At 39.6% G+C, this 13,736-nt stretch overlaps 2 protein-coding genes across 2 annotated transcripts; both read right to left on the bottom strand.

The window, feature by feature from the left end:
- LOC103991156 (LOB domain-containing protein 4-like) lies at window positions 1-1,122 on the bottom strand. Its single transcript, XM_009410515.3, has 2 exons — window positions 714-1,122; window positions 1-550 (listed from the first exon to the last, which is right to left on the bottom strand). Exons 1-2 carry the CDS (start codon window positions 888-890, stop codon window positions 167-169), a joined length of 561 nt encoding a protein of 186 aa, XP_009408790.2. The 5' UTR covers window positions 891-1,122; the 3' UTR covers window positions 1-166.
- Window positions 1,123-1,494: 372 nt separating this feature from the next.
- LOC103991157 (transcription factor JUNGBRUNNEN 1-like) lies at window positions 1,495-8,652 on the bottom strand. The gene is made up of 7 exons (XM_065115729.1): window positions 8,287-8,652; window positions 7,924-8,207; window positions 6,514-7,843; window positions 5,490-5,631; window positions 3,122-3,458; window positions 2,615-2,956; window positions 1,495-2,510 (listed from the first exon to the last, which is right to left on the bottom strand). The coding sequence occupies exons 1-3, from the start codon at window positions 8,486-8,488 to the stop codon at window positions 7,556-7,558; spliced, it is 774 nt and encodes a 257-aa protein (XP_064971801.1). The 5' UTR covers window positions 8,489-8,652; the 3' UTR covers window positions 1,495-2,510; window positions 2,615-2,956; window positions 3,122-3,458; window positions 5,490-5,631; window positions 6,514-7,555.
- Window positions 8,653-13,736: the final 5,084 nt, after the last annotated feature.

Here is a 13,736-nt window from a genome sequence, read left to right as displayed (position 1 = left end):
TGACACCAACAGTACAGTTCTACACACAAGCACTTCAATTCTTGTTATAAGACGATGTCTGCATCACATGCAGCCTCTGTATCCAAAAGAAAAAGAGCTGCAATATTGCCATCTAGATATCAAAAGCTATCTTTATAAGACACGAGAACAGCACTGGCTGATGGTGCTAAAATGACCAAATTGGTGGTTCTGATCCCAGGTTAGTCTGGTCCAGCACCACCATGTCCAGGGCGAAGATTGGCTTGGCATTGACGGTGTCAGGCTCCATCAGTTGGTTGTGAGTGGGGGACATGGAGGAAGAGCCCGTGCTGGTGCTCCCTGCGCCCATGGGGCTGTGGCCAAGGCCAGCGTGGGCGAGGGAGGCGGCGTGGCTCATCCGCAAGTGCACCATTTGTGCTTGTGCCATGGCCAGCTGCGCCTGGAGTGCCTGGATTTGGCGATGGAGGGTGGAGATGGCGGCGACGCACCCGTACACTGGGTCGCGCACCCGGGCGTTGGCCTCGTACACCAGGCTGCTCACTGCGTCTCCTCGGTGCTGCACTGCTATCTCCTTTGATCACACAAACAATTTGAGTCGCATGGTGAGTTATGAAGCCATTCTTTTCATGTAATGTCTTGTGGTGATCGCAATCTTACAAGCACATTTTACACACACACACACAGACCGACACCCACACCCACACCCACAGAGAGAGAGAGAGAGAGAGAGAGACCTGCAAGAGCTTGCTGACGTTGCTGGCGCCGAACACCTTGTGCACGTTGGCGAACTTGTGGGGCTCGTCGGCAGGGAAGTGAGGAGCAAAGATGCAATCCTGCGTGCACCGCCGCCTGAGGAGCTTGCATGCTGCGCATGGCGAAACCGTGTTGTGCTTCCTAGCCACCTCCTTCATCCTTGCGCACACCGCTTTCCGAGCTGAGTTGGGCGACCTTCGGCCTCCTCTCCACAAGCCCAGCAGCCTAACTTTTAGCGCCCATGTCGCAATCCTTTGGGGGAAGAGAAAAGGCGAGCGATGAGGAGGAGGACGAACAAGGAGACAGTAAAGGTAGAGGGGAATGGTGAGTGTGACGGAGGCGGAGACGGTGTGGGTATTTGAAGCGTGAGGATATTCTCAGAGAGGCCCCACTGGCGGGGCGAAGTCATGCAGATTTGGCAAGGCAAGAACATCTCGGTTGACAAGATGTTTGTTTACGGTATCCACAGTCAATGTGTGTGTGTGTGTGTGCGTCCATGGTGAAGAAGAGATTTTAACTCTTGGATCTTATCTTCGACCATGTTTCCTTGTCGCTTCTCGTGCCCTTGTCTGGGCTTTCGAGGTCACAGTTGCAGATTAGTACGCGTAGAGAGAGAGAGAGAGAGAGAGAGAGAGAGTGGCCGCCATGGAGCCTTGTACTCCGTGTGGCTTCCTCGGGATTCAAATGTAGCAAAGCGAGCGATGGCCTCATCATCACCATCATGCTTAGTTCTGCATGCCCTAACACTACCAAAACCATGCATACTTTAACCTCATTCCTGCCGTAGAAAACAGTGACTTCTCATGCCAACACTGTGAAGAAAAAGGTCACACTTTGAACAGCGACGGAGGCACATCAAACTATTTAGTGACATCTTGAGATGATGGGGCACGAGAGAAGAGCCAAGCCAGGCAATCTCCGCAGAGTCTCTCTCATACATCTACTTCCTGTTCATATATACCCATGCTATTTTACTGTTACTCTTTCCCTCCCAGTTCTTTCAGTATAAGACAGGAATGATGATGTAGATTTTGGAGGAGCACACTGGAAGAGAGATCCATCGAGTGAGACCTCCACTGCAACAATCCTCCTTTGACTTGCTTGATGAGCTATCTGGGTTTTGAAGAATCTTCTTTTTCAAAGGTGAGTTAATTTGTTTGGAAGACCATCAATGCATCAATGGCCTTAATTAACATGAGAAGCTTAATTAGATTCTCATCCACATGGGGCCCTCTCCACTGTCCCTGCCTGGCATGACCCTACAACTTACACGTGATCAAACGACAGCAGAATGGCTGTCATAAGGTGCAAAAAAGCTTTCAGTGGACTGAAGCCAAGCAGAGGCAGGCGGCTTTGGGTAAAATTGTCAGGCTCTCATGTGTCTTGTGTAAATAGGCAAGCAGAAAAGGATCACATCAGAGTACTCCCTAGGATTGAACAATAACAGTCTGTTCTTCTTCCTCTGTCATTGGATGCATTCCCCATATGACTGAACGACTACAAGTTGCCTGAACTCTGATATGCCAATGGAGTAAGTTGCAGTGTACCAAGGACAATGGCTAGCAGGAAAGAAGGGTTTTCCCCATGAGATTTCAGAACTTGTAACTGCTGGTTCAACTCGATCTAAGTTGTTTCTTTACTCTCAGAAGGCTATGCGTGTGTGTGTCATCCATGGATGACAATGATTTTCCTGTTGCAGGCTGTCTCAGAGATGGGGAGAACTCAAGCATGGAGTGAATAAAACCAGTCTTATCAGGTCTTCTTGTCAGGTAAAAGCTCTGTACAAGTTCATTTTTAGGATGATAAGGAAAACAGAAAAACTTGCTGATGGAGGCAATAAAAATGGCAGTAGAAAAGAGATTGATGGGATGAGAAAAAGTACCTCAATGGACAACAAGCTGTGCAGCAAAAGGTGCTGCTACTTTTGCCATGGAAAAGCAGAGCTTGCGTGAGGGGGGTGAAGCATGCGCAGTGATGGGGCTGAAGTAGAAGTAATCGAGACTCGGAAGCAGCTCTTCCAGCATGAACACATATAATTAGAGATTCCTTTGTTTGTTCCCTCGGGGCTGCCTCCTAATTCAAGCTTAAGTCTGAAGTTCTCGCCATCTTCTTCCTCCAAATCTCTGTTAAGAGTTCGCCATGGTTGATACCGATGGCAAGAAGGAAGAGATGCGTGGGGAGTTGAATCATAACATGTATCTCTGAAATAGTAGAAAATGATGGCCTGCATGCATGTCAAACGAACAAAATGATTAGACTTGTGAAGTCTCAAACCACCGAGAAACTTCCTTTATTACAAGACAATTGTATTCCCACAAATCTCATAATTTGATGATAGATTAAGATTTAGTGGCAAATGACTAGATTATGATTAAGGATTAGTACTAACCTTTACAAACTGTTTCCGGGCTCCATCATCAAGTTGCATGAACTTAAAATAATCTGAGGTCTGTCAGCCACAGTCTGCCATCTCATTTGTAGGATGAAATTTTCTGGAAATAGAACTGGATATAATGTGTCGAAGAAGCCTGGAGAATTGCCGATAGCTCAATGAGTTTATATTGTTATTGATGATATTTACATGCCTGTAATTTTGAGGGATACATATGTTGTAACTGGTAATCTAATCCTCTCTGGTGAAGTTGAACCATGGAGCTTCGAGAAAACAGTAAAATGGAGGCCTCTCATGGTTCGCCAATACAATTGCTGGATCAATCTGATTTATCCTGCAAATATATATCGCAGCTAAAAAATTAAATTGAAATTAATTTTGCAGATATACTCGCGACAATGTATCATACGGGTAAACAAAAAATAGTAAAGTATGCAGCGATGAAAATCCCTTCCGGTTCCAAGATGTTCAACTAATCCACCATGAAAATGGCATCAGGTTGATTAATCTCAAGCTTCTGGAATCAACTAAAAGCTTACTGATCTCAGATAAGCAATTATCTTTGTTATAAGGTTTATCAGATACCCAACTCTTTGCGGCTCTGCTTTGGATTGCATTTAAAGCATCAATATCGATATGATCTCCCAGTCTTCTGCTACTGTCTTCAGCAGCTTAAGACCCATAGTAAACATCAAAGAGCCCTGCAACACTTCCCTGATGATGATAGCAGCAGTTACTTACCTCCGAAACATGCTCTGGTGATCTTCTACGCTTCAAATTTCTTGACACAAAAACTGTGGATTGCTTAAGATCAGTAAGACAGGTCGTAGTGATCTTTTTACCAACAACAAGACAGCAGATATCCCATGAAAACTTCTGGTTTTGAATATGTGATTGAAGATACAACAGAATACCATTCTGTCCAACCTCACATCTACTAAGACTTACCATCCACAATAAAGAATCCTTTGACAAATTGAACGGTAGCTAAACTTCTTGAAGTCGTTGTATTTGCTGTATACTTTGAAATTCTCATATAGCCAGTGTATCAATTCTTGGAAAAAGCCAAACTTGGCTCTCCAGTATAGGATGCAAGTCAAGGTCAATCTTTTCAACTATTATTAATCTAACTAGTAAGATGAACATTTGGCATGAGCGTATGTTCATCTTACGCATCCACGAATCCAAGCCTACCTGTCCAATGATTGATCTTTTGTGACCATTGACAAGATTGTCAAACGTCATGTAAGCCATGTCTTAGTTCTTGAAATTTAAGGCCAAATAACATAGCTGTTTGGTGGTGAAACTAAGTTTGATGTTTCAGTGGTTCCACTACCATTTGCCAGAAAGTTACCTTAGGCTTGCAGGACGGTAACTTTCAGATGTTAACGCTATTAAGTATCTGAAGAAAGCAAAGCCAATATGATCCTTATGACTGATTCAGATGTTATCACATTGAAGTTTCTCAAGAAAGCAAATTCAAATTGTTTCAAGAAATATCTGTTTACCTTTAGGACTTCAAATTCTTCCATCAGTACAACAGATTTCAACCTTATTACTTTACCAGTGGTTTGGACCACAAGCCTCTTTTCTTCTATTTTCCCTTTCCATTTTGCCACCAGGGATCCTAAAACTCAACTTTTATAAGTTGACAAGGCTAAATGAGCAGGGTAAAATATATGAGATATATTGCCCTAGCATTCATGGGCCAGGGTAAAATATATGAGATATCTCCCATGAAACACTAGCAAATATGGTGACTCAGCACTAGAGTCCAGGATCATGTACAAGCATTAATAGAGAAGCTAAAGATGACAAAATTTTTAATAAGACAAGACATATACAAGTTTAAAGCCTCAGAAGGATGAAACTGAGTGAAGTATTGTATATTCTTTATAGCCATTGAAAAGTCAAGGAGGAATTTTTTTTTGTCACATGCAGCATACTTTATGGCCTCATGCAAGGGCACTCGAGTTATATGTATTAATAAATATGTGTTAGGAGTTGTCAGTGGAATACTGGTGCACTTTCCTTTGTTTTAATTATAAGATGTGGAAAAAGGGCAAACAGAGCTGCAGCAGGTGTAGAATTGAGAAAGTCCTAAAACCAATATCCATGGAAATCTTTTTCTATTTCTTGTTCTTATCTGATCGACAGAGGCTAGCACAATGCTGTACAGAGTGGACCTTCTTTAGGAGAACAGAATGAATTACCAGGTGAAATGTTACCATATTGAACTTGACTCTTGTTTTAGGAAAAAAGGACAATCATCAGGCCAAATTTTAGATGGTTGGATTTTTGACTCAAAATCTATGATATTTAACATTTAAAAAGAACCATGTTAATGAAGACATGAAAGAAGTACCTTCATGATAGTTACTGGTGTAACATATAGAGCAATTCCATCCATAAGCTGATACTTGGGATGTCAAAAGGTAAGATTTCATGGACCGAATGAATGATCCTCGGTTATAGGCAATGTTTATTTCTCCTGTACTCCATTCAGCCTACACAAAATTAAGCATGAGTACAATAATATCATTTGCCTTACGATTTATAGGTTTGAAATAGACAAAAGAATTTTCAGATCATAATATGATAAACTTTTTGTCTTCAATTTAAGTTAAAAGGAAATGGAAATATATATCCTCTGGATATCTGGAACAAAGCCAGCAAAAAAATTGTAAAAATTCAGAACTTTTGGTGAAGTACATCGAAATCTCACGAAGATGATACCAGAAAAATGGATCTTTAGTAAAGCAATCAGCCAAAGAGCATAAACCTACAAAGCAAATATCAAGATGGGTACAAATGTGAATAGGATTTGATGTTAGATTTTTGACAAATTTCGCAGGCAGGGTAGAAAGAGGAAATCATAAAGCCAATCACACTTTCACATGATGTGCTATGATAAATTATCATTGACATAAAACACACAAGACATATTTCCTGATTTTTGTTCATCTGATTCATCTGTTGTCCAAGTTGAAATCACAATGTTCCCCTAAAAAGAAGTTGACATCACTACACATCACATTGATCATAATTGATTTCAGGGTCCTTTGTATCATTGACTAATCCATTAATATACTTGCATAGAAAAAAATAACAAGCAAGGTCAAGATATCCTGCGTCTACAGTAAGCAGTCAATGATCCAGAAAAGACTATCCATCCAAGAAAAAATATGCATATCTTTCAACACTAGCGTCTTGTTTTCTGATGGCACTGGAATCTTTCTTCTCAGATGTTCTTCGATCGTAGACCAGTTCATAGATTAGAATTTCCGCCGTCTACCGATCAACGATGCTAACGCAAATATTGTTTGACAAGAGAAAGGCCGAATACAAAAGGAAAAGAACGATCTTTTTGGGGGTACAAGGGAGCTCACGATCAATTGAGAGCGATTAGGGTCCCAAGAGACCCAGGTGCGGTCGAATATGGCGAGGAGAAAACTGAAGGCAGCCGAGGCGGACCATGAGCCCGAAGGCGAAGGACTGCAGCACCGGGCGCGGCCCGGCGGGTTGATGTCCGAGCCCCGGGAAGCACCAACCGAGGCCAGCGCCGGAGGAGTGGGCGCTCGGACCTTAGGAGCCGCCCACGACCCGCCGCGCCTCTCTTCATCATCGGGGATTTCCCTGTGAAGAAGGTGGAGGAGGGACTTGCGGTCATCGGAACAGTGTCCATTTAGGGCTCAACTGTAAGGTCAGAGGCAGGATTCAGGGTTTGTACTGACGACACAGGAGGGGCCCAGATTTGGGGTAACGCAGAAGAAATAGAAGCTCCTGAACCCTGCCTCGGAAGAAACAGGACATCCCATACCGATGGGCCCCGGTGGATTTCCGGTTCACGAAACAAGCACTTACGACGGTAGATCAAAGTCCACCGCATCAGATCGAAACGACAGAGACGAGACACCGATCATTATATTCAAATCAGGGATTGGACAAGAGTTCAAACCAGGCACGTGTCATGTTTGAATCGAGTATCTTATCTCTATGACGACGACCTCTTATCTATCCAGAGAGTCTCATCAAACGAGAAACAGAACTCCTTTTGAGAAGGTCTTTCTGTATGTATTTGTAATTGTGACATCTTCTACTATTTATTAGAATCTTAATAGCGTAGGTTTACATTTAGGATTGAGCTGTAAGTAATGAGCAACGCCTCTATTCTCTCTATTCTATGCATGTAAAAACTCCACAGACAGCATCTCAGTTTGCTGCATTATTGTAGCTCATGTCAGCGTGATGACTATGTCAGGAGACTGCACCGTGAAGCTCTTGCAGCATAAATTATCTTTCCGGGAAGTGAACTGCTGCCCTGTGTCCCAAAAAGTTCCCGATCACCATCTCTTCAACCCAAACATGATAGATTCTCGGGAGGGAAGTTTGGTAGCAGGACTCTTCTTTTTTCCCTCGGAGGCAACTGCTTCAATCTGTTATGAAGTCCATAATCCTTCCGAGTTCATCCCATTTACCATCTCCGCTGAAGAAATCATCCATGCCTGGACTCTGAACCATGTCAGGACACAAGGCCAAGGGAGCTTGCTTCATCAACTCCCAGTGGCCTGCGCATACTTGGCCGTTCTCTCCATTGGAATAGCCCGAGGAGGCGATGCACCAGCAGTCGTTCCCTGCGGTGCTTGACTCGGTTGGCGCATTTGGTGTCTTCCTGTGGGAGGCACTCTTCTTGAAGATTCGGCAGATCGTCCAGATTTCCTACACAAAGCGATGCAACAGAGTTTGATCAGCATTCGAGGATACTGCAAACGAAGGATTCGTTCAGCACGTAATCTCACAGCTTCACGCTTGCACGGAGAATTGCTGTCGGTGATGTTGGGAAGGCGGAACTCATGCATCATCCATTCCGTTTTGGTACCCTTTCCTGCACTCCCTCGGTAGTAAACCAGGGATTTCTTGAGGCCGATGCAGTCGCCGGAGTTGCCTGCGGAGTATATGGGCCTGTCGATGCCGGTCGCCTTCCAGAAACCTGACCCGGTCACCCTATTTGGCCTGATGCTGTTTCGGTACTTCCTCCCTCTGAGGCAGAAGAAGTACTCCTCGTCGCCACCAGTGCTCGCTTCTGCAAATATATCCAGCAACAAATGAGCACGATCGAGCTGAGTCCAACGCGATGTTTCCATCACGTAGATCCTACTTACTTGGTAGATCCCACGGATCATATTTGTAGATATCTATCTCTTTGATGATCTCCATGCTGAGACGCTTCTTGGCCACCTTCCGCCGGAGATAAAACCCCACGAGCTCTTCGTCGGTGGGACGGAACCGGAATCCCGGAAGAAGAACATCGTCTTCGTCCTCCACGGCTCCCTGTTCTCCCCTCTTGCCCATCCTCTCCTCCATGATCTCTCTCTCTCTCTCTCTCTCTCTCTCTCTCTCTCTCTCTCTTTACCCCTGCTACTCTCCTTCGTGAGTGAGAGCTAGCTATAAAAAGTGGTGGCCGTGGCCGTGGGCTCGGTCAAGTCACAACATCTGAAGCTTCCTCCCACCTTCTCCCTCCTTATGTATCCTCCACCTCAAATGACTTCTTCCTAACAAGCAGACACATGACACTAACACTAATTTGGTGACGGCTTGCTGGGGGATGTACAGTTTCTTGGTGCACAACTATCAGCTGATATGATGCAGACATTATTGTAATAAAAGCATAATATATTGGACTTGGGAAGCTGAGAGCTCAGTCTTCACCTCATACATCCTTTGCTTGGGACTTGATCAAATGGTTAAATGCTCTATCTCCTAAAAATTTGAAATAATTATATATTACCTTCTATAGTTAACTACGGTTAATATCCTGAAAGTCCCTAAACTTATAAAGGTAAAATATTTAACCATAATTTTTCTTACATCATTAACTTCGTTGAGTGCAAATGAAAAGAATAAAAATATAATTTTATTTATTTTTTAATTATTAAATTTATATCTACTATTCACACACCACACTTGCTCGACCTGTACTGCTTGACCTTTGTCGCACTTGCAATGCTCGCCACTACTGCACCTATACTACTCGTCGTTGTCGTCGCTCCTACACCACTTGACCATTGCCTCTCCTGCACCGCTTGACCCTATCGCACCAAACCCGCTTGACCATCGTCGCTCCTACACCCTTGTCGCCACTATACCAGACCCACTCGACTGCCGCACTTGCACCGTTTGCCATCGTCGCATCGGATCCAACTCGCCCGCTGTCCTGTCATCCCCACCTTGGCCGACGACGGTTTCATTGTCGTCAGAGAAGGTTGCTACATGTGCGTCTCCGCTTTAGAATCGATCCGACAATAACTCAGTGTTCCAGCCATACGTTGACGCCAAGGTCTAGTAGTGGGATAGCCTCACCTTCGGGATCACCTTCTCTGGCTAGGACTCGTTCGTCCTCAACTAGAAATTACAATTGTCCCCTTGCGATAGCCGTCTCTCCCTCTCCTCTCGCAATGCTCAACTCGTCGTCTTCCACCCTAAGGTCGACGAGATCTCCCTCCTCACCGTTAACACCACCACCAACCCCTCTGTACGATCTATCTCACTTTTTATCTCCTCTATTCTAATATACATATGAATCAAATATCTCAACCGAGCTAATAAATATGCTTAATTTCACTTCCAATATTACATTAAATCTGTTCTTATATTGTTAAACAAATGCATCATCAATCAAACTATTACTTCTTTGCTTTTCATATCAATAGTGGAGGATTCATGATAACATTTGCTAGAAGAAAGTATGCAGCAAAGTCCTCTCCTGTCTTTGTTTGCAACAATTCATATGCTCTATCGCCGTAGTGAACATGCCCAATTATGTGACAGGTGAGCAATGGATGAGCAAGTGCGACGGTTGAGTTGGGTCTAGTGTGGCGATGGTGAGAGATACAAGAGAGGTGGCGGTTGAGCAATGGTGGTCAAGCAATATAGGAACGATGATTGAGCAGTGCAGGTCGAGCGAGTGTGGTGGGCGAGTGACGGGCATGCAGGTAAGAAAGAGGAGAGGAAGAGAAATCAATTAGGGAATATAAATTTAATAATTTAAAAATAATAAAATTATATTTTTTTATTGTTTTCATTAGTATTTTTTTTATTCGTATAATTTTTTTCAACGATAAAATTAATGATGTAAGAAGAATTGGTGTTAATGTTTCACCTTTATAAGTATAGGGACTCTGATGTTACTTTTTAAAGTATAAAGACCAGAATGCTAATTATTGTTAAACATAAGGGGTAATATGTAATTATCCCTAAAAATTTTTATATTGTAGGAACATCACTGACCACAATAGATTTCCTTCATCATCAAAAGAAAATTCTATCTGATTTTAGGTAAAATTAATTTAAATAATTAAAATTAAATGTAATAAAAAAATAAAATTTAGATTAAAATAAAATAGATATATAATTATTTTTTAGTGCATGGATGAGGATGAAAATATTTATTGGGCTATGATTGATTTCTTAATTATTTAAAATTTTATATTTATCTTTTTAACTAATATAGATATTATATGTGGTATTAGAGCTTGGTTTAAAGAAGACCACTAGAAGTTGAAGTGTTATTGATTAAAAAAGGAGAGGTCAATAGATCCAGAAGGTGAAAAAAAAAAAAAGATGAGAAGTGTTGTTAATCAACTTCTTTCTATCTTTAAAAATGAAAATTATCAATTTTAAACTATTAAAATGATAACTCTTTTTTGTTTCATAAGGATTGTGAGATTTGCTTAAAATTGTTTTGTTAAGTATGATCGGTAAGATCTCAATATTATTAAAGATCAAAAGGATCAAATAAATAAAAACATGTAGAAAGATACAAGAACTCTCTATATGCTATCACAAACAATAGATGAGTCTCTATTTTCTCCAATCATATCAATATCAATATCAACATCAACATCAACATCAACAGAAACTTAAAAAATATTAAAAAGTATATTTAGAAGTATAACACTATAAAAAGTTGAATGCTTTGAATTTTGAATCTATTATTTATTTTTATTAAAAGTCTCTTCTATTATAAAATAAATAAGGTTTTATGGTGAAAACCTAAAAGATCAAACAATAGTAAAAATAAGTTTTATGAAGTTTATCTCCAAAATTTGATATAATTTATACTGCTATAGAAGAAACTAAAGATATAAGTATATTATCTATTGATAAATTAATGAAATCGCTTTTAGTTTATGAATAAAAAGCAAATATATTTTTAAATGAAACTTGAGAACATGCTCATTAAATGAATATAGATCAGAAGAAGAACGATTAAAAGAAAAAATTTAAAATCAAATCTCAAGGGAGCAGTCAGCATGATAGAGGTTATGGATGATTTGACACTCAAGATAGGGGACAAGGTCGATCAAATGAGAGTCGGAGGAACTCTAATGTAGGTAATAAAAAAACTTGTCAATCGTTTTATTATAAAAAAGTTAGGCATATTGAAAAAATTATTAAAACAAAAATTAAATAAATTATCATAAAGAAATTAGTGAAAACAATATACAGAAAATAATTTTCTTTATGACATTTGATGAAGAATATTCTAAATCTGTTTTAAACTTGAATAGTGGATGCAGTATTCATATAACAAAAGACAAAAGTTGTTTCAAATGCTAGATATTTTAATCAAATTTATGGTGCAAAATGGGAATGACAATAAAACTCAAGCGGAAAGGAAAAGAACATTTGTTATGAATACCAATTATAGTAAATAATTTATTGATAATATAATAATTATTTTTAGTTCAAAATAAAATCTTATTAGTATAAAATAATTGATGAGAAAAAAAAATATTTTTTATGATAAATTTATTTGATTTATGGTTAAAAATTTATTAGGAATTATGAGGATGACAAAAAAATAAAATATTTTCTTCATTATTTTATAGATTTCTCTTTTCTTACATTCACTACTATTGTTATTGATGAATTATGATATAAAAAATATGGTCATCTGAATTATAATAAACTAGAACTATTAAACCAGAAGAATATGATAGTTGGTTTGCCTAAAATTAAGAATCAAGATACTATATATAAATCTTAGGTTTTTAAAAAATAACACAAAAATTCCTTTTAGATAGGTTATTCTCGGAGAGACAAAAGAACGATTGAAAATTATGCATATAGATATATTTATGGGCTTATGCAAACTATCTTGCACGGGGGCACTAAACATATTGACGTCATTTATTTATGAACTGATTGATAAAGAAAGAATTTAAATATACCTACGTAAGATCAATTTGTTACCATTTTAATAAAAGCTTTGATGAAAAAATATATATTTTTAAGATAATTTCAAGTTACAATTATTTTAAATTAAAATGATGGGATAAAATTAATTCAAATAATTATGATTAGATATAATAAAAAAATAAAGATTTAGATTAAAATGAATAAATACATGATTAATTTTTTTATGCATGAATGAGAATAAGACGATTCATCAACCTATCATTGATTTTTCCTTATTTTAAAAATGTTTTCGTCATCCCTTGCGCTAACATCGCAAAAGATTCTACGTTTCGAAGGCAAACAAAGTTTTAGATGCAGGAGATTCCACACCAACTCAGTCAAACCCTCTATTTTCCATTGTCTCATAAGCAAGAACGAAGAGAGCCCATCGTTTCGTTTGGTGGGATGAGATCGATCGAGCATGTGCTCTACTAGTATTTTAATTGTATTTAGCCCAAGTCGCGTTCCACATGCCTTGGAAATTAGAACAAGAAGGAACGGTATGAGATAATTGAATTCTGCTGTTTCGACGGCGGCAGAATATTAATTTCTGAACTCAGCTCTCCGATGGATCAAAATTAATTAGGATTCTGATAAGTTCACTAAATTTGTCGGCATCGACAGAATACTCCGTCAAACGAGACAGTAGACACAACAACAACTAAAAAAGTCAACTGGTTTGACTGTTTGTGTCATTGTTTTATGCCACTTCATCAGCAGCATTAATACAAGTGGGTCCCTTTGATAATCCAATCAAATTCATTATGTCATATTAGGTGATGAGTTCGAATATTGTATCTCTCTCTCTCTCTCTCTCGATTTCACTCACGTCTGGTGTTTATTTCATGAGTTGAATCACAAATTAAGTCCGGATATTAGAAGAATTATCACCTGCACATGATCAAGATTGCTAATATCTCACATCAATCATAAGAGAAACTCGTACCAACCAAATCAAAACCATATCTACCTAGTGATGCCGTAATATTCAAGCCTCATTCTGCCATCTTATTTGTGTTTCTCCATTAAACAAGGAAAGCAAAGTTTGAAGAGTTTGCTTCAAGTAATCCATAGTCAAAGGCACGGCAAGTGACTCCCCAGACAATCCACATTATAACCTAATGAAATGGTTTTATTCTGATACCTGCTTTTGTGTTCATGACGTCTCATGCATGCTTCTATCAGACTTGGTCCAGAAAATAGGGAAGAATTCCAATAAATTAATGTCCACAAATGATAGCTGTCGAAGTTGGAAATGTTGAATGTGGCTATCGAGCATGTTCCTAAGAACAAAAATTCATAGTGCAAATTTGTAATTCAACTGTGTTCCATCAGCATGGATCTGAACATGTGCTGTGGCTGCTTATCTTTC

Source organism: Musa acuminata, chromosome BXJ2-7 (genome assembly GCF_036884655.1).
Source record: "Musa acuminata AAA Group cultivar baxijiao chromosome BXJ2-7, Cavendish_Baxijiao_AAA, whole genome shotgun sequence".
In the NCBI taxonomy this organism is placed as follows: domain Eukaryota; kingdom Viridiplantae; phylum Streptophyta; class Magnoliopsida; order Zingiberales; family Musaceae; genus Musa; species Musa acuminata.
The sequence above is the reverse complement of the archived record's forward strand: the minus strand, read 5'-3'. Positions and strand labels throughout refer to the sequence as shown.

Bases quoted from the DNA above. Each gene is read 5' to 3' on its own strand.
- LOC103991156 (XM_009410515.3), bottom strand. From the start codon at position 890: ATGAAGGAGGTGGCTAGGAAGCACAACACGGTTTCGCCATGCGCAGCA. The intron at 551-713 runs GTCTCTCTCTCT...GTGTGATCAAAG, and splicing joins ACGTCAGCAAGCTCTTGCAG to GAGATAGCAGTGCAGCACCG.
- LOC103991157 (XM_065115729.1), bottom strand. From the start codon at position 8,488: ATGGAGGAGAGGATGGGCAAGAGGGGAGAACAGGGAGCCGTGGAGGAC. The intron at 8,208-8,286 runs GTAAGTAGGATC...ATATATTTGCAG, and splicing joins TGATCCGTGGGATCTACCAA to AAGCGAGCACTGGTGGCGAC. The intron at 7,844-7,923 runs GTGAGATTACGT...CGCTTTGTGTAG, and splicing joins CTCCGTGCAAGCGTGAAGCT to GAAATCTGGACGATCTGCCG.